General features: G+C 34.7%; 2 protein-coding genes across 3 annotated transcripts in view; one reads left to right on the plus strand and one right to left on the minus strand.

Annotated features, from left to right (window-relative positions):
• MPLKIP (M-phase specific PLK1 interacting protein) overlaps nt 1-2,586 on the plus strand; it is a 72,593-nt gene extending 70,007 nt beyond the window's left edge. The window contains exon 3 of the transcript XR_013967648.1: nt 2,089-2,586. The gene's annotated coding sequence lies outside the window, so the exon portion shown is untranslated. The remainder of the gene's footprint in view (nt 1-2,088) is intronic.
• Nucleotides 1-19,484, minus strand: part of CDK13 (cyclin dependent kinase 13) — a 122,199-nt gene that overhangs the window by 32,878 nt on the left and 69,837 nt on the right. For both annotated transcript variants that reach the window (XM_080818389.1, XM_080818388.1), the window contains exons 6-7: nt 11,889-12,078; nt 10,584-10,640 (exon numbers count right to left, since the gene is read on the minus strand). In XM_080818389.1, the coding sequence (XP_080674515.1) occupies nt 10,584-10,640; nt 11,889-12,078 (247 nt within the window). The remainder of the gene's footprint in view (nt 1-10,583; nt 10,641-11,888; nt 12,079-19,484) is intronic.

Genomic DNA, 19,484 nt, shown 5'->3' on the forward strand with positions numbered 1-19,484 from the left:
GAGCGGGAGGGAGAAGCAGGCTCTACATCCCCCACCCCCTGGCCCCGCCCTGAGCCGGGAACCCACTGCGGGTTCGAGCCCAGGACTCCTGGGATCGTGACCTGAGCCAAAGGCAGACATTTAACCAACGGAGCCACCCAGGCACACCAGAGGTTCAATTTTAAAACACAAATATCTCAAAACTGCGGAAATGCTTTTATTTGTAAAATGAATAAAATATTCAGACTGATACGTACTTTTAATAAAACAAAGTACCATCACTGAATTTTCAATGTATTTTTCTTTACATCCAATGATGTATCAATAGAGATCAAAGACAGATCTCAATACTCTACCCTTAGATAATCCCAGGAATTTAAAAGATGGGTGGATCAGGGGAGATGAGAAATAGTTATGGTCTTCCTTACCTTTACCCCCAACAAACAAAAGTACCACCTTAAGGGTGTGTCCCCAGGCTGGCAGGTGGCTGAGCCTGCCATTTGGTCTAAACAGATAAAAGGCAAAAAGCAAATGCTCAGAGCAAGATCTTAGGCCCTTGAGGTACTTGGGAGGTTCTGGATAATTAAAAGACACAAACCAGAGCTGCTCATCTTAAAGACCCTTACAAGAAATAAAAAGAGAATTATATTAAAGTAAATACCTAAACTGCTCTAAATGCTTCATTTTTTTCAACATATGTAATAGTCTATACTTCTTTTAGACTTTTAAAGAAAAACATGGGAGAGCCTTCAGCTAACAAAATTTATCATATGCACAAATGCTATGTCTTCCCTCAGCATCAACTGCAGAAACACCTACCAAACCTACAAAAGAATCTGGGGTCTGATTTTAACACCTACGCTTCCAAAAGTCAAAAATCTTGTGTCATCTTTGATTCTCTTTCCTTCAAATCTCACATGTGATGTATCAACAACTTCCATCATTTCTACATCCAAATAGATCCTAAATCCAACAATTTTCCACAATTTCAGAAAGTGTAAGCCAAGATTATCTTTTGGTCTGAGTCACCATTATCTTTTCATTGGTACTAGTTTCTCTGCCGTACCTACTGCTAGCCTTCCTTCTCCATTTTTTTTTTTAAGGTGTTTTTTTTTAAAGCTCATATTACTGTAACTACGTAACATTTAAACTTTATCTCAGTGGGTAAGACCATATTCCCGAGTGTCTCATTTCCTATTTTTACACTGGGCAAATGTTTAGCCCTTAAACTTTCCCAGTCTATTCCCAAGCTTTGCAGCTGCTGAGCTCCTTCTACTTGCAATGTTCGTGGCCTATGCCTTCATTAAGTTATCCCATTCTCATCACTCAGGTTGGTCCTAGCTCAGTTTTACTTCGTCAAAGGTCTGCACTAACTACCTTACCTAAAAATTACCCACATGCCCAGAGTGTTCTTCAAGTCACTATTTTATTTGCTTTGTAGCATCTAAGTATTTTAAATTCTTTATTCCATAGATTTGTTGTCTACCTTCTTTCACCACCATGTAAATGCGATCAGAGACCCAGTCTGTCTGTCATAGCTGTAGCTCTAATACTTAACCTGTAGGCATTACTTCGGTTGGTATTAGGCACAGAGTAATAAGCACTTACTGGCATTTTTAATCAATTGACCTATGCCATAAATGTTATATAACACATTTTTCTCCCTTATCTTTTGATATTTTCCATGAAAAGTAACTCTGAAATTTCTGTATTATAACATTGCTACAGAGAAACCAAAGTAATTTTTTCCCAACTGAAATCATCTTACAATCACTTTTCTGTTTTTACTACTCATGTAAATTTAGAAGTCCTATAAGTACCCATATCTAAACACATCCAAAAGGACATTTACCATTTTTTGCTACCCACTTGCTGCCTGTTTCCTGTTTCAGGAAACATCATCACCACTTCCGGCAGAGACTACTACTACCTGTCTTCCAAAATCTCTGTTCTTTTCTTCAGTGGTAGCTGCCCACCTACATTACATTCCCATCCTCACTGTAGCTGGGTGTGATCACATGACCAAGTTCTCACCAATGGAACATGAATATAAGTGGTAAGTGCCATTTCTAGGTCTGGCTCATAACACCCCTCCCTCCTTTTTTCTAGTTTCTGGCTGACAAGAGGTGGTATACCTTGGAAGGCATATGAAGACGGCAGATCTTCCAACTTGGATCCCTGAATGACTGTATGAAGTCGATACCCCCTGGTCTAATGATAATGAGATGGTTAAACACTCTTAATTGTCTACTGAGGTAAGCAACAACCACTCCTGATCCTTACGTGAGTACTACATATAAATTTCATATTCTTTATGCCACTGAATTTTGAGGTTTTGTTTGTTGTAAAAGCTTAGCTTACCCTAACAAACTATGTATCCAGTTGCTTAAGCAGAAATCTTACAGGAGGGGTACAAGCTGGGATGTGTTTAATAATTAATATTCAACCATCAAGTTCTAACAATTTTATATCTTATGATATAATTCATCTTTCTAACATCTATGCCCATTCCCTAATTCTAACCATAATCATCCTGCCTAGGTTTACTGAAACAGCTTTCTAACTGACTGCCCTTGTTTCCATACTTACAAGGTCAATCCACCTTTCAAAATAAAGTCAAAGTGATAGCATAAAATGTCAATATCTTATACCTTTAATACACACTGCTGCCTCCTACAGAATATGCACACAAGGCCCATAAAAATATTTATTACTTGGTTCTTGCTCCAACCTCAATGAACCATCAGTTCCCTGAGAAGGTTGAGCAAATGTTCATTTTCTAGAGCTAGGAGAAAAAGCCAGGGAGAGAGCAGAGCTGGCAAGAAAACTTTCAAGAAGACAGCGGTGCTATAATTATGTTTTAAATGTTTGAGATAGGCATTTTTTAAATAAACATTTTATTTTTTTTTAAGATTTTATTTATTTATTTGACAGAGATCACAAGTAGGCAGAGAAGCAGGCGGAGGCGGGGGGTTGGGGGAAGCAGGCTCCCCGCTGAGCAGAGAGCCCGATGTGGGGCTCCATCCCAGGACCCTGGGATCACAACCTGAGCCGAAGGCAGAGGATTAAACCCACTGAGCCACTAGGCGCCCCTTAAATAAACATTTTAAATAAGCTTTTTAATAAACTAGTTTATAATAAACTTTTAGAAGTTAACATTGACAAAAGATAATGAAAATGATGGTTTTATTAGTCAAGAAAAAAACACATGATTTATTCAAGAATTTTGCAAAACAGGTGTCCTGCCTCACTTTCCACCTTAGTGTTAAATGAGAAGGAAGCAAACACTGAGAAAGTATACAGACAGAAAAAGACTTTAATCATAAAAACAAATTCCAAGGTAGATGGAGTTAGCAAATAAAGCCAATTTCAAATCACCTAATTCACTAATTTAAATGATTAACAAACAAGTATTAAAGAAAATATTCTATGTTATGATCATGAAACTGTTTTTACAAACATAATGATGAAAATAAAAGTAACTGAAACTATGTTCTGAAACTAGGTTGTTTAGGGCACCTGGGTGGCTCAGTCATTAAGCATCTGCCTTCGGCTCAGGTCATGATCCCAGAATCCTGGGATAGAGTCGCACATCGGGCTCTCTGCTCAGTGGGAAACCTGCTTCTCCTTTTCCCACTCCTCCTGCCTGTATTCCCTTTCTCTCTGTCTCTCTCTTTCTGGGTCAAATAAAGAAACAAAATCTTTGAAAAATAAGAAACCAGTACGTTTAAATCTCAAGAAAACAAAAGTACTGTTGTAATATGAAAACAGATCATCCAAAATTAGACAAATAAGTGAAAACCCAAAATCCCCAAAAACAAACCTGTCAAATTTTGTTACTAAGTTTAGCTACACATTATCAACATCCTAAAGATGGTCTTACTTAGATCACAACAATGCAACTGATGTGACACCTCACACATGATGCTTTATTTTTCTTTCATGGATTTTTTAAAAAATTACATTCTTGGTATCTCTACCCAGTATTTCCATAAAAAGTGAATTTATAACTATGAAAAAAGAAACATGAATGAAAAACAGAGGTTCTTAGATGGTACAGAATAAATACACTTTAAAGATTTTATTTATTTATTTGACAGACAGATCACAAGTAGGCAGAGAGGCAGGCAGAGAGAGAAGGGAGGAAGCAGGCTCCCTGCTGAGCAGAGAGCCCGATGCGGGGCTCGATCCCAGGACGCTGGGATCATGACCTGAGCCGAAGGCAGCGGCTTTAACCCACTGAGCCACCCAGGCGCCCCAGAATAAATACACTTTAAAGAAGACAACCTGAGTTCCTGGGTGGCTCAGTTGGTTGAGGGTCTGACTCTTGGTTTTGACTCAGGTTATGATCTCAGGTTCCTGGGACTGAGCCCTGCATCAGGCTCCCCAATCACTGGGGAGTCTGCTTGAGATTCTCTCTCTCCCTCTCCCCCTCCCCTTGCTTGCGCAGTCTAAAATAAAGTCTTTTAAAAGAAAGAAAGCCTAGGCGCCTGCGTGGCTCAGTAGGTTAGACCTCCACCTTTGGCTCAGGTCATGATCTCAAGGTCCTGGGATCGAGTTCCATATCGGGCTCTCTGCTCAGTGGGGAGCCTGCTTCCCCCTCCCCCACACCCTGCCTCTCTGCCTACTTGTGATCTCTCTCTGTCAAATAAGTAAATAAAATCTTTTTAAAAAGCCAAAAAATAGAAAATAAACCACCCCATTTACTCCCATAATTAAGTTAAACTCCCAAGTAATAAATTCCATAACCTGGCAAAACAGACACACATCCAATCCCTCTGGCATTAAATTTAAAAAACCAAACAGTAATTCCAATAAGCTATTATTCTTAGTAAAAACTAAATTTTGTAAGGATCCAGAAATAATGGTCTCAACAGTAAATATTCTGAATTTCAATTTCTACTGAATATCTTCACAGTTTTTGAGAAGAAAGCAGACACTATCTCTTTTCTGCTAGGGGGAAAAAACCCCAACACTCTAAAAACAACAAGAAGAATACTCCCTTTGTTTTGTTTTTTCAAAACTTCTACCTTAATATGGTCAACAAGGTATTAAAATGTTAAGTCATCGGGCTTGTATATAATAAAACTTCCCTGTGAAATCTCAGGTTATTTAAAATATCTGATGCTATCAAAATACTTCTCAATTACATCTTTCTCATTTGATATTTAAGGAGCTTTACGGGAGATTCAGAAATGGAAATATCATACAACTTGCTGGAAAACTAAATGAGTATCCTTCAATGGGCAAAAGTAAAATATATTATTTGAAGGCCAAGAAAACAGAGACAATAAAATTCAGCAGCTGTTTGTTTTGACAACTGTAAAAACCTGCCATCAGCCTAATGGTACCTCCAAAGCAGACTCTAGATGCCCCTAGAATTCAGCACTTAGAAGATACTTTTAGAAGTGGGAAATTTAAAAAGAACATACTTTTAGGAAATCAAGGTTAGATCCAGAGTCTTACCGAAGCAGCACTCCAGTATAATGAAAATAAAAAGGCTTTCTGTCAAAAGATTTGAGTTTGATTCTTAGTTCTACCACTAATTAGGTGATCTTGAAAATATACTGAAATTTTGTAAATTTCAGTTTCATTATATTTAAAATGTACATAAGAATGGTATCTATACCACCTGTTTCAGAAAAACTTCTGCTTTTGCTTAAAATAATTCTTGTGAAAGGGGACTATATATAATAAACTACCATGCACAAATGCTAGTAAGTTTGTTCCTTTTTTATAAACAACAAATATTTATGAAACTCTGAGCTCGGTACTGTACTAAGCACCAAGAGATGTCTGGCCGAAAGAGTCAACCACCAACATGGTTGGAGTTGTTTAAAGCCTTAATTAAGAGTCTGGTGGTAATAGAAATTATAATAATACACTTTAAGTACTATGTAAATTAATGAAAAATGTATTCTGGACACATAAAGGAAGATGTGCCCAATGCTGACTACAGGAATCAGGGTAAATTTTTCAGGAGTGGTAGTGACTAAACTGAAGCAAAAAAACAAATTTGTCAGACTGAGATAATGCAGAGTCTAACTCCATATAAAGTTAAGAACTTATGCAGATTCAGAGAGGCATTTAACTTGTTTAGGAAACTACAAATAATTCAAGAGTTGTTTGGCGGGGGGGGGGGGGGCGGGGGTTGGGGAGCAGCAGGCAGGGGACAGTAGTAAGAATGACATAAGAAAATAATGTTAGGGAAAAAGACCAGAAGCACAAAAACCAATATAATTCTATTTATAGTGGTCTACAGGAGACATATCTATATGTGAGAGTGACTGGGTATCTTCAACTAAAATAGAAAATAAAGGAAAAGGAGCAGACATTTTCTGGGGAATGTGAAGACAGGCTTTATAACAAGATGTTTAAATTACAGTACCTACATTACCTGGGTGGAGCTGTCCAGTAAACACATAGGTTTAGAGATCAAAAGAAAGATGAAGTCTTGAAGTTGAGATTAATAAATCTTCAGCATTAAGGGAATGGATCAGATTTCCCCTACATGAAGAGGGGGCACACCATACCCTAGAGAATTAAATTGCCTTTCCCATTTTATATGCTCAAAAATATAAGCTACTCCATTAGGGCCAAAGGAAGTACAATTTAATCTTGATCTTATGATTAGGTCAGCAATCTAAATGAGATTTCTATTCCTAAAGCTTGTTTAGTCATATGAGTCACATTAGTCACATTATTTACTATTATTAATATGTTATTAATGATCTTATTACTATGGTTCTGATAACTGGCCCAGAAGATCCTCTGAATTATCTACAGTCCCCAAAGCTCCCTGCACTAATTGATATCAGGAGGGTCCTCCAGATCAGAATGACGTTCTCTTGAATCAGAACTGATCAAGCAATTACTGTGAATGTGTTTTAAACTTTAGGGTAAAAAACATAAACATTTAAAATATGGTCCCTGTCTTTAAATCGACTAGAATTCTAGCTTGAGTGTAAAGATAAGAACACAAGTAATAAGTCCTGGATATAATTTCATCTAGTCCTTGGATAAGCTGCAAGAGGTAATACTTTCCCCCTCTTCCACTGATACCTATATATAGCCTTCCTATATATAGGAAGGGTTTAGTTTTGCTTTTAATGGCAATTTTATGAAAAGCCACTAGGTGGTGATATTGCCTTAAAAATGTTCAAGAAACTTATTTTGATCACAGTAACTTGTAGAACTGTAAGAGATGTTTTCTAATACCCTTTAAATAAAGATTTTAGAGATTTTAAATCCTTCATCTTATAGTTGAGAATGATAAGATAGAGATTAAGTGACTTGCCAAAGATTCCACAACTGCTTAAATAAAGGGCAATGACAGGACTAGAGCCAAAGTCTCCCTGATTGAGCCCTAAGGGTGTTATGTTCCTTTCATTAAGAAATGTGCTAAGTTCTAATTTATTCTCTAGAAAATGAAATTATCTTCAGCTTATGTGGAAAGCATGTATTTACTCATATGGGATGGTCACATAAAGAGAAAAAGATCCTGTAATTTGGAAAAGCACTGGAGAAACGACTTGGTAAAATAAAAACTCAGAAATGGGTTATATATTACTGTGGCTCAAAGTTTCAGGAAAAGTTGATTTTAAAATAGCTACTGAAAAAAAATGAACAGGTATAAAGAAATGGGCAAAAACCTCTGGTCTCCAGTTCTGTATTTTCCAAGGCCAGATGGGACAGCGTATAAATACTGATATGCAAAATAAGAAAATGATTATTGAAGTTTAAAGAAATCATTTCCCCCTTAATTTTAACCCAGTGGTTCTCTTTTCTTCCACTTAGCACACATGACAGAGGAGATCCACATGGGTCGCACCACTCCTGATCCTCAATTCCTAAGTATGGACTATCAACACTCCATCCAGTTCTCAAATTCAAAAAAGGTATCTGAAACCAAATAAGTGAGAATGTAGTTAAGCTATTACAGTAGTTAGCTGAAATGTGTTCTGTTTGGGAACAAACAAAAAACACTGCAATAATTTCTTGAACACTTCAGTTACTCTATCTGTAATAGCTAATTACATAGAAAATACTTCAAAGTGACTTAACATTTGGATGGGTGTTATTACGATAAAGGCTTACCCTTCTTCCTGCTTATAATGGCAAAGAAGTATGAATGAAAAGTCATATGTCATGTTTATTTCAAGAAATATCTAGAAAAGCTGGGACAATATTAAATCTGCTAAAGGCAGTATGGTAAAAATTGGTATGTTATTAAGATTTACTAGAATGATTTTTAAAGTCATTCCTTTAAAATTAAGCCTACTTCTCTGATTTTAAAGAACTATTCAAATCAAAAATCAAAAAGAAAAGTTTTAAGGGAATACATAAGCCCCTAAAAGACAGGATATTTGCTTACAAAACAAAATAATACACCAAGTCTTTATCTTACGTATTTGGGTAAGCAGGAAAGTTTAGTATATGTTACCTGAAGATGCAAATTTTAAATTTTCTACTTTAGTAAGCTCAAAATTCCTGTATCAATTTAGTAGAGCAATGGGGATCATGGCTCAATGAACATATCACACCCTTGGCACTACACTGAAACCCAACATTCCATTTTAAAAAAAGGTAAACAGGGAAATGGGAGTCTAATAGGTAAAATTTGACTTTACGGTCAGTTATCCTGGAATGTATCTATTCTAATGTGAATAAATATCAGCAAAAAAGGAATCTATAAGATGAAAACAGTAATTTAGCTCTTCTCCATCTCCACTGAAACCTAACGTGAAAACAAGAAGGGATTTACGTTCAAGAATGACAAACACACACACCTGTATTAAGGATGATCTAAACTACAGGGAAATCTCAATTAACCAGCTACGCAGATAGAATCCTTAATTAAGCAAAATTCCCCCCACCCCAAAGAACAGTCATTGAAATTTGGTTATTCAAATATACAAATACACATCAAGAGAAGTTTTCAATTAAGTGCATTTTTGGCCAGTCTGTTTTTTCCTTCAATTTCTACCAAGAGGTATTATTGTATAAGATGGAAAACAAAAAACAACCTGATAGCTGGAAACTTGAAACTATACACTCTTGACTCTGCCAACAAAATATTTTCTGATCTTTAAAGTCACTCAACCCTTTCTAAGTCTCAGTTTTCTCAAATACAAAATGAGGGTTACAGCTTTTGTGCTTTAAAACAGTTTTTTTTTAATTAACATATAAAGTATTATCTGTTTCAGGGGTACAGGTCTGTGATTCCTCAGTCTTACACAATTCACAGCGCTCACTATAGCACATACCCTCCCCAATGTCCATCACGAAGCCACCTAAACAGTGTTAAACTTAAAAACAAACAAACAAACAAAACTAACAACGGTTTCCTTAAAAAAAGTATTAATTAAAAGTGTAGCAAGTAAAACAAATAAAAGTGGAAAACTCTGGCTAAACGAAGTATAGGGGACTGGAACCCTGTCCAAAACAACTGTCTACACCACAGTTTTCTGAAGGGTTTAATGAATTCTAATGAATCTTAAACACACTTTTAAAAACCTCACCACACTAAATAATGAAAATAATTTTCAGAATGACAGGATAACACGGCAAGATTCAAAAATAAACAAATTTTCACTGTAAAAAATTCAAACATGAATATTTTACCAACTAACCAGAAACTGGCCAACATTCAGTGAAAGTAAACACCTATTTCTAAGAATTCCAATTAACTGATGCATCATTACATTAAATTATGGTTACACTGAAGAAATTACAGAATTGACAAAGTACTTCAGAATATGTAAGTGAAAAAAAAGAAACAGTACTGTTTGACAGGAAAGAAATGGGCCACACTAGAGATATATTAAACCTAATTAAGTCTGCAATATATTTACATAAAATCTATTATATCACAGAAGTATTTTATTTTGAAATTCCGTATCAGTTCTTTTGTTTTTTAAAGATTTTATTTTTAACTAGCCTCTACACCCAATGTGGGGCTCGAACTTACAACTGCAAGATCAAGAGTCGCATGCTCTACGGACCGAGCCAGCCAGGTAACCCCATATTAGTTCTAATAAGACAAGTCATATTTCACCACCACCATGTCCAAAGGAGCCAAAGGAATATACATCCTAACTGCAGCCACAGAAGCTCCACAAAGAAGAGTTATGCAATGGAAATTCTTCACAATAGTTTATTTAAATAAAAGGCTCTAATGAGATTAAAACAAATGTAACTGTAGATAAAAGTATAGTTCTAAAAAAACAGAAGTCCAAAATAATAACTAAAAGTGTGTACGTTTAAACACACAATATAAAAAAAAGCATATATTAAGATTTTTCACCAAACACAAAAATCATAAACATCTTAATATCTGAGTCTACATTAGAAATTTAAGTATGAGTTTTTTAAAAAGAAATTATATTTACCTCTAAATACCAAAAAACAATTATTTTTAAATTGAGATAAATGTGTAAAATCTGTAATTAAAATAGTCAATCCACTATGGTACAAAATTATATTATTTCACATATTTAACAATGAAAAGTAAACTTCCCTTTTCTTAAAAAAATAAAGTATTAATAAGGTACTCTTAAAACTGGTCTCTATTGTCTTTAATAGTCACTTGAAAGTACTCTTACCTTTCTTCTGAGCTATACAATCGAGCAAGTCCAAAATCTGCAAGTTTTATTTGCCCTCTGGTAGAAGACAAAATGAACAAAAAGCATTAGTCTACTGAAATCATACACATGTGTATCCATTCATAGATATCTAATTATACACATTCATATTCTATTCCTAAAACTAATAAAAAATATGTAAACCTTAACTTTGATCACACAGCAGTACCCTAAGTCCTAAAAGAAAAGGCAAATAGATAAACTCACAACAAAGTAAAAAAGTAGTACTTCTCCTTTGGTGACTTCAGCTACTATTATTCTATCTAGAACCACAACCACCACCACTATTTTTATTGTACTAGTATTACCAGTATTTTAGTACTACCTAGTTCCTATTTAGAAAAGCATATGACAATGAAAATAAACGGAGATAATTTCTGCTACTTAGTAATTAGACGTATTACTTGTTCAATTCAAATCAATAATGCAAAGACTAAACCACATTATTTTAAATCTATGTTTAATTTTCCAGTTCTTAGAGGGACTAGGTACATAAAACCCTTCCGCACACTAAAGTCAAACTAGGCATGCCTCACTTAAACTAACAAGTAACACCAACTATAACAGAATTACCAGAGCTCAGGTTATGTTGTCAGTAAAATGTTTCTTTTTTTGTTTTTTTGTTTTTTGTTTTAGTAAAATGTTTTTAACATACACTTTAAATATCCATTTATGCAGGGGCTCCTGGGTGGCTCAGTCGATTAAGTGTCCAACTCTTGATTTTGGATCAGGTCATGATCTCAGGGTCATGAGATCGAGCCCCCTGTCGGGCTGTGTACTGGGTGTGGAGACTGCTTAAGATTCTCTCTCACTCCCTCTGTTCCCCCACCCTCCACTTGCACTTTCTTTTTGGAAAAAAAAAAAAAAATCAACTTATGCATATGTGTGTATACACACTTCAGAAAAGCTCTTTTTAAAACTGTGATACTGGTGTAAAAACAATTTCTAAATAAAAAATTCTTAGATCTATTCTTAACCTAAAGCTGAAATCACATTATTAATTACTAGAAAGAATATCCATTCACATTATTTGGAAGAATATCAAATGAGAAATTCAACTAAGTATTATTTTATGTACATTAAAAACTATCATTGGAAATTAATTAAAGTATATTTAACACAAGTCCAGATATAGCTCAAGCAGTAATATTGCTGATTATGTTGAAACAGTTTGAGCAATAAAATAAATTTTAGTCTTTTTAACAGAATCAAGGCATATATTATACAACACTGATTTTAAACACATATATCAAACTCACACCATACCTATTATTTAGAAGAATATTTGAACATTTAATATCTCTATGCAAAAAGTTCTTCTTATGACAATAATCCAGACCTTCCATGAGCTGTCTCATGAATGACTTTATGTGATTTTCATTAAAATGAACCAAGCCTGATTCCAGTAGTCCCATCAGATCATGGTCCATATATTCAAACACCAGATAAAATGCACCTAAGAAGAAGAATAATTAATTCATTAAAGTTTTTATTCTTATAACTTTTCTATAGGTTCAAAATTTTTAAAAATTAAATGCTGTGGAGAAAATTATTCCTTGAAAAGAAGTCCTACTTTGTCACTTCAGTAACATTCATCTTTCTCTCTGAATTTAATATCAATAAATGCATCCCAAGGAAACATCTAACTCAGTTTTCTTCTTTTGAAGAAGAAAACTGTTAAAATATCAAATCAACTCTACAATGCATACTTTCTGGGTGGTGATTAATGTAAAATAAATTCTTAACTGTTTTATATATTGAACAAACTGTCTCTCAGCAGAAGTTGAATAAAATCAGTGTAGTTCATCAAAGAAAATTTTAAAAGTGTTAAAACAATTGTGTTTAATAAAAAAAAAAAGACTCTGGGCCCAGTTTGGGACTTTAGATGATTTCTATTAAGCCTTCAAAAAACATATAATTTCATTCTGTTTATACAGCTCCAGAGCATTTGAAAGCACACAAACTGCAACTGTATTTTATAAGACCAGCTTTAATCTTGCTACCCAAACCTAAAATCACACATAGTACATACACAACAATCATGATTCAAAAATCCTAACTGAAGTTCATACAAACTGAAACCAAAGCTGTATCTAAAAATATTCCAATCAGACGAAGTTTAATTTATCAATTCAGGAATGGAAAAACTAACAAAATTCAACATATCTATCAAAGAAAAAAGCTATTTATATGCCAAAAAAGTCATCTGAAGAAAGCTAACAATCAGTTCCTAATTAAAAACAAATATCTCACTCACAGTAAACTTAGAATGATTCTTAAAAGTTGGGGATTAAAAAGTGTACTTGTGAAGAGCACTGGGTGTTATATACAAGTGTTCAATCACTAAATTCCACACCTGAAACTAACACTTGAAACACTTGTATGTTAACTAACTGTAATTTAAAAATAGTTTTTTAAGTTTATAATGGTACCTCTCTCAAATCAACAACCAAGTCTTATTGAACAGTAAAATGCCAGTAAAACATGACAAAAACATTCATTACTAGTAACTGCTCTAAAAGTTTAGTAAGCAAAATTATTGTTAGTAAATAAAATTAAAGACAACATATAAACACTGAAATAGAGAAAAAGATAATTATTGATAAAGATGACTATTTTCCTTGAAAACAAACAGAATAAAGAGAGTACCTGGATGGGATTGGGAGGGAGACAAACCGTAAAAGACTCAATCTCAAAAAACAGACTGGGGGTTGCTGGGGGGAGGGGGAATGGGAGAGGGTGGTGGGGAAATGGATATTGGGGAGGGTATGTGCTATGATGAGTGCTGTGAAATGTGTAAACCTGGCGATTCACAGACCTGTACCCCTGGGGATAAAAATACATTATATGTTTATTAAAATAAAAAAAAAAAGAGAGAGTACCTGGGTTAGAGAAAATCATATATAAAAAGCAAAAAACTTCATCTATGCAATTAACAACTCATTAGAAAATAAAATTTAAATAAACTCCACAAAAGGAAAAAAAATTACTACAAAGGATTAGGAATAAACTTTAACAAGAACTATAGAAATTCATTAAATACCAAACTGTAAAATTCTGTATTTTAAAACAATTTCAATAAGAAAATCAAGGATTTGCTTCCATTTTCTTTTGCTGAGAGGATACTTCACAAAATAATTCTAAAGTTCACCTTAAACAAGAACCAAAGTACCAGCTAAAATGTTTCTGAAAATTAACCTACCAGAGATTAATATGACCTGTAGGGACAAATATAAAAGTATAACACGATATATACCAGAAAACAGAGCCTAAATATACATCTAATAATTATGAAAGCAACCATCAGTGAAAATAAAGAGGCAAACTGGTAATGGGACAAATGTGTGACACCTTAGGAAGATGGGGAGTTATAACAAAGACAAAACAAAACCCCATTAAAAACCAAGAAATTTTACTAAATAAAAATTTAGAATAAAACGTACATAAGTAAACAATATGGAAGAGAGGAAAAGGTAAATGATAAACCAGAGAAACACATTCGCTACAAAATGGGTTAATATCCTTAATATAAGACAAAGTTTTAAAAATCAGTACAAAAGAAGATCAATCCCACAAGAGAAAACGAGAAATAAAATGAACTGTCAACGTGCAAATGACATTTTTGTACAAAATACATGAAAACCTGTTTAATCCCACTATTAACCAAACTATACAAAGTAATATAATAGTTTTAACTAAAGGGAAAAGATTTCAAAAAAAAAGACAATAAATACACAGTAGTATGAGGTACTGTTTACTGTGAGGTAAACAGATAATGTTATAGAGTGCTAATAAATCAAAAGATTTATAAAATTAGGCAATATACATGAAAGCTTTATATAGCAAGTACATTTATATAGCAAGTACATTAATAGATATTTAGCATAAGGAAATAAAGATTGCAAAGATTTAGCTATAAGCATGTTCACTAAAAGCAATATAGAATTAAATATTTAAAAGCAAAACAATAAGCAAACAAAAAACAAAAACCTGGTTATTATGGTACATCTACCCCATACCATGCACTTTGAAAATTACTGTAGAGGTATAATATTAATGTGGAAATGTATTATTGATGTTGAGTTAAAATAAGTAGATTATAAAATAATAGGTACTTGATAGATCTATCTTTGATGGCATTAAATAACGAGAAAGTATTTAGAGTCTACACAGTGCAACAAAGCACACCAGCTATTGAATACTTCAAATGTGGTCAGACCAATGTTCTGGAAGTGTGACGTATACACTAGATTTCAAAGACTTCCTACGGCAACAAAAAAAGAATACAAAATACCTCAATAACTATTGTATTGATTATACTGATCTATTAGATATACTGGATTAAGTAAAAATACTTGAATTAGCAACTGATTTTTTAAAATGCAGCTAAGAGATTATTTTAAAATAAAACAGAATTGGCTTGCATTCTATTTCTATTAGAACTGCATTAGAGATATAAGAACTGAAATAGGAGAGCTAAAATTATCTCTCTATGCAGATAACACGATCTTTTGTTCCCCAAAAAAGACATAAACATCCAATGAAAAAATTATTAAAAACAGTAACACAATTTAGAAAAACAGCAGAAAATATACAGTAGTCATTAACATAACTACCAATTAAAAGACAAAAGGGAAGCCACCATTTCTAGTAAGAGATTTTTTTTAACTTAGAAATGTACCAAATCCTTCAAAGATAAACTAGGAAGACAGAAAACTTTACACAAAAAAATGCATAAATTCTTAGGAAGGCTCAACCTGATAAAGATGTCAAAAATTTTCCCCTAAATAATTTATCAATTAAACACAAGTTCAATTTCTACTTATTTATTTAAGATTTTATCTATTTATTCAAAAAAAAAAGGGAGAGAGAGAGAGAAAACTCAAGCAGGGAGAGGGGAGGAAGGAAGGAAGAGCGAGCGAATCTCAAGCAGACTCTGTGCTGAGTGCAGAGCCCCAAGCAGGGCTTGCTCAATCTCACGACCCCAAGATCATGACTTGAGCTGAAACCAAGAGTCAGACACTTAAGTAAAAAAGCCCCTCAGGTGCCCCCACAGCTCAATTTTTAAAAATACAGGTTTTTTTCCCTAAAATTAAACATGAAGTCAATGTTATAACCACACAGAAAAATAAAGAAAGAAGAATAGTAATGAAAACACCTGAAAGAGAAAAGGGGATCTAGGCATGAGGCTCTACCAGGTATTATGGTCTATAACTAAAAAGTGTAATATTCCTAAGTGAACATGAAATAAAACAAACCCAGAAATATGTCCAAGCATGTACAGAACTTTAATATAAAGATGGCATATCAAGTCAATGGGACAAAAGATGGACTTAATAACTAGCAATATTTGAGGAACTGAATAGGCACATAGAAACAGATAAAACTGATCTGTTTCTCACAACATATACCAGCATAAAAAAGCACATGAACCAGTGCTAAATATAAAAAAATAAAGTCATGAAAACATTTTTTAAAAAACATGAATTTGGGGGCACCTGGGTGGCTCAGTGGGTTAGACCTCTGCCTTCAGCTCAGGTCATGATCTGAGGGTCCTGGGATCGAGTCCCACATTGTGCTCCCTGCTCGGCAGGGAGCCTGCTTCCCATCCCCCCGCCTGCCTCTCTACCTACTTGTGATCTCTCAGTCAAATAAATAAATAATATCTTAAAAAAAAAACAAAAAACACACATGAATTTCTTCATAGCCTCAGAGCGAGGAAAACTTTCCTAACTATGAATCAAATCAAGCAAAAATAAGAAGAAAACACTTCAATAATGTGACTAGGTAAAAATAAAAATCTAATGGGGTGCCTGGGTGGCTCAGTGGGTTAAAGCCTCTGCCTTCGGCTCAGGTCACGATCTCAGGGTCCTGGGATTGAGCCCCGCATCGGGCTTTCTGCTCAGTGGAGAGCCAGCTTCCTCCTCTCTCTCTGCCTGCCTCTCTGCCTACTTGTGATCTCTGTCAAATAAGTAAATAAAATCTTATAAAAAAAATCTAATGCATGGCTAAAAACACTACAAATTTAGAAGAGTAAAGCAAACTGGCAAATATTCATTTGAAACTTACATTCCAGATAACTAAATAATATCCATCATAAAAAGTCCCTGTAAGTTGGAAAGAAAAAGATTAACAACCTTACAGAAAAGTGGGCAAAAGAAGATAGAAAACTCCTGGGATGGGGGGGGCAGGAAAGGACAGTAAACTACCATTAAATCAATGGAAAGATGCTTAACCTTACTCATAAAAAATTTAATTTTTCAAACTGAAACTTCACCACAATAACAAACTGACAATAATCCAAAAGAATGACACCAGACTCTACTGCAGAAGCTGCGAGAAACCCTCATACACTGTTAGGAATTTGGCAATATCAAGTTTAATCACATTTAGCATTTCTCTTTGACTTAAGCCCAATTCTAGGAACCTGTCCCAAAATTCACTGACAAAAATACAAAATGATGCAGGCACAGAGCTATTCAATGCACTATTCTTTTTTTTTTTAAGATTTTATTTATTTATTTGAGAGTGAGAGAGTGAGAGCACCAGCAGGGAAAGGGGTATAAGCAGAGTCCCCACTGAGCAGGGAGCCTGACACAGAGCTGAATCCCAGGACCCTGGGACTGCAACCCCAGCCGAAGGCAGACGCTTAACCAGCTGAGCCACCCAGGCGCCCCCAGCATTACTTCTAACAGTAACATACTGAAAACAATGCAAATGTGTATCAGTAGGAGACTGACTGAATAAACTGGCACATCCACACAGTGGAGTACTGTATAGCCATAAAAAGGGATGACAATCTCTACTGACAGGGAGTAATCTTCAGGATACACAATACAGCATTTATTATTATGCTGCTTTTATATACAGAGGGGAGGGTGAATATATAGGAAAGGAACTAAAATGATGAACTGAACCTTTCAAAAATAAAACCCAGTTGCCCATAGGTAAGGAAGAGAACAAAAACAAGAGAAATGAAGTGGGACTATTCTGTATGTGGCCTGTTATAAAGTTTTGAGTTTGGAATCATGTAATATTTTACATGATTAATGTACATCATTAAACCAAAAGGGTAAAAAAATAAATGCCTAATAATTGGAAACAGATGAACCTAAAAGTGTATCAAACTGGCTGCACATGGTCTATATCACAATATTTTGACTAACTATCCCCAGTGGGGTATATTCTAAGTATAAAAAGAAACACTAAGAAATCTAAAACTTTATTCAGTAGTCTTTTTAGTAATTAATATTAATATTGTTATCTTAAAATTATTTTATGTATATTGTAGGTCTACATTAATATCTTGGAATCAAGATTTTTAGTATAAAATAAAGACAAGTTTAAGATTAAAAAAACCAGAAACCCTGTTCTTTTAAATTAAAATCATCTATGGTAGGGGTGGCTGTCTGCCTCAGTCAATAGAGCGTGCAACTCTGGATCTCAGGGTCATGAGTCCAAGCCCATGTTGCATGTGGAGCCTACTTAAAATAAAAAATAAGTAAGAGTTTCTCTTTAAAAAAAAAAATCTATAGTAGCAGGCCACTAAGATGGCCCCAATAACTTCTTATGTCCCAGTATCTGTGCCCTCACACAGTAATTTAAGGACAGTCTGTGTGACCAACAAAGTATTGCAGAAGTGACATCACTGGCTACCAAGGCAAGGTCACATAAATATTGCAGGCTCCATTTTACTTTCTTGGATTAATTTGCCCTGGGAAAAGCCAGCCACCAAGCTGTCAAGATAGTCAAACAACTCCGCTGAAAGGCCCATGTGAGGAACTGAGACATCCCACCAGTAATGGAACTACAGCCTGCCAGCCATGTGAAGAAAGTTGATTCTCCAACTCAGTCAAGCCTTCTTGTGACTACAGTCCTGATCAACATCTCATGGCAAACTCATGAGAGAACTTGAGCCAAACAAAACTGCCCAGCCAAGATGCTCCCAAATCCCTGCCCATAGAAACCACAAGAGATAATGGCTTCCAGCATCGTCTTTGAATTATAACTGCCAAACAACTGGATTATATCTAAAGAAGCTTCTAGTTCTAATTACCATTCATAGGAAATATGCAAGTTAGAACAAGCTGAAAACACTAAAAGGAAGCATTTAGCCAAATCCAAAATGTGGCCTATTCCTCAATGAATAAGTGGAACGAAATGTCAAAAAAGCAAGAGAAGGGACGCCTGGGTGGCTCAGTTGGTTAAGCAGCTGCCTTCGGCTCAGGTCATGATCCCAGCGTCGTGGGATCGAGTCCCGCATCGGGCTCCTTGCTCAGCAGGGAGCCTGCTTCTCCCTCTGCCTCTGCCTGCCACTCTGCCTGCCTGTGCTTGTTCGCTCTCTCTCCCTCTCTCTCTCTCTGACAAATAAATAAATAAAATCTTTAAAAAAAAAAAAAAAAAAAAAAAAAAAAAGCAAGAGAAGATACTACAGATTCTACGAAACCTAAAATGATAATTAACCACATACAATAAAGATTCTGTTTGCATCCATATTCAAACAAAGCTCCTATAAAAAATATTTGTAAGATAACTGGGTAAATGTAAACATTGACTGTTAGATAATATTATAAAACTATCTATTTTGTTAGGTATAAGGCCTCTTTCTCTTTTAACATAAACATAATTTCGTTATTATAGGCAGATGATTATCAAGTATTTATGTTCACAATATGATGCCTGGGAATTACTTAATAGTCAAGCAAAATATAAATAAGTGGGGAGAGAGAAAACAAGACTAGTAAAATGTGGTTAACAGTTAAATGTTAGAAATGGTGATACTGGGGTTCAGCATCCCATTTTCTTTATTTTAAGTATGTTTGAGTACTTCAATAATACTGTTTCATTTTTATTTTTTTTAAA

The sequence above is a fragment of the Martes martes genome, assembly GCF_963455335.1.
Source record: "Martes martes genome assembly, chromosome: 11".
Classification (NCBI taxonomy): domain Eukaryota; kingdom Metazoa; phylum Chordata; class Mammalia; order Carnivora; family Mustelidae; genus Martes; species Martes martes.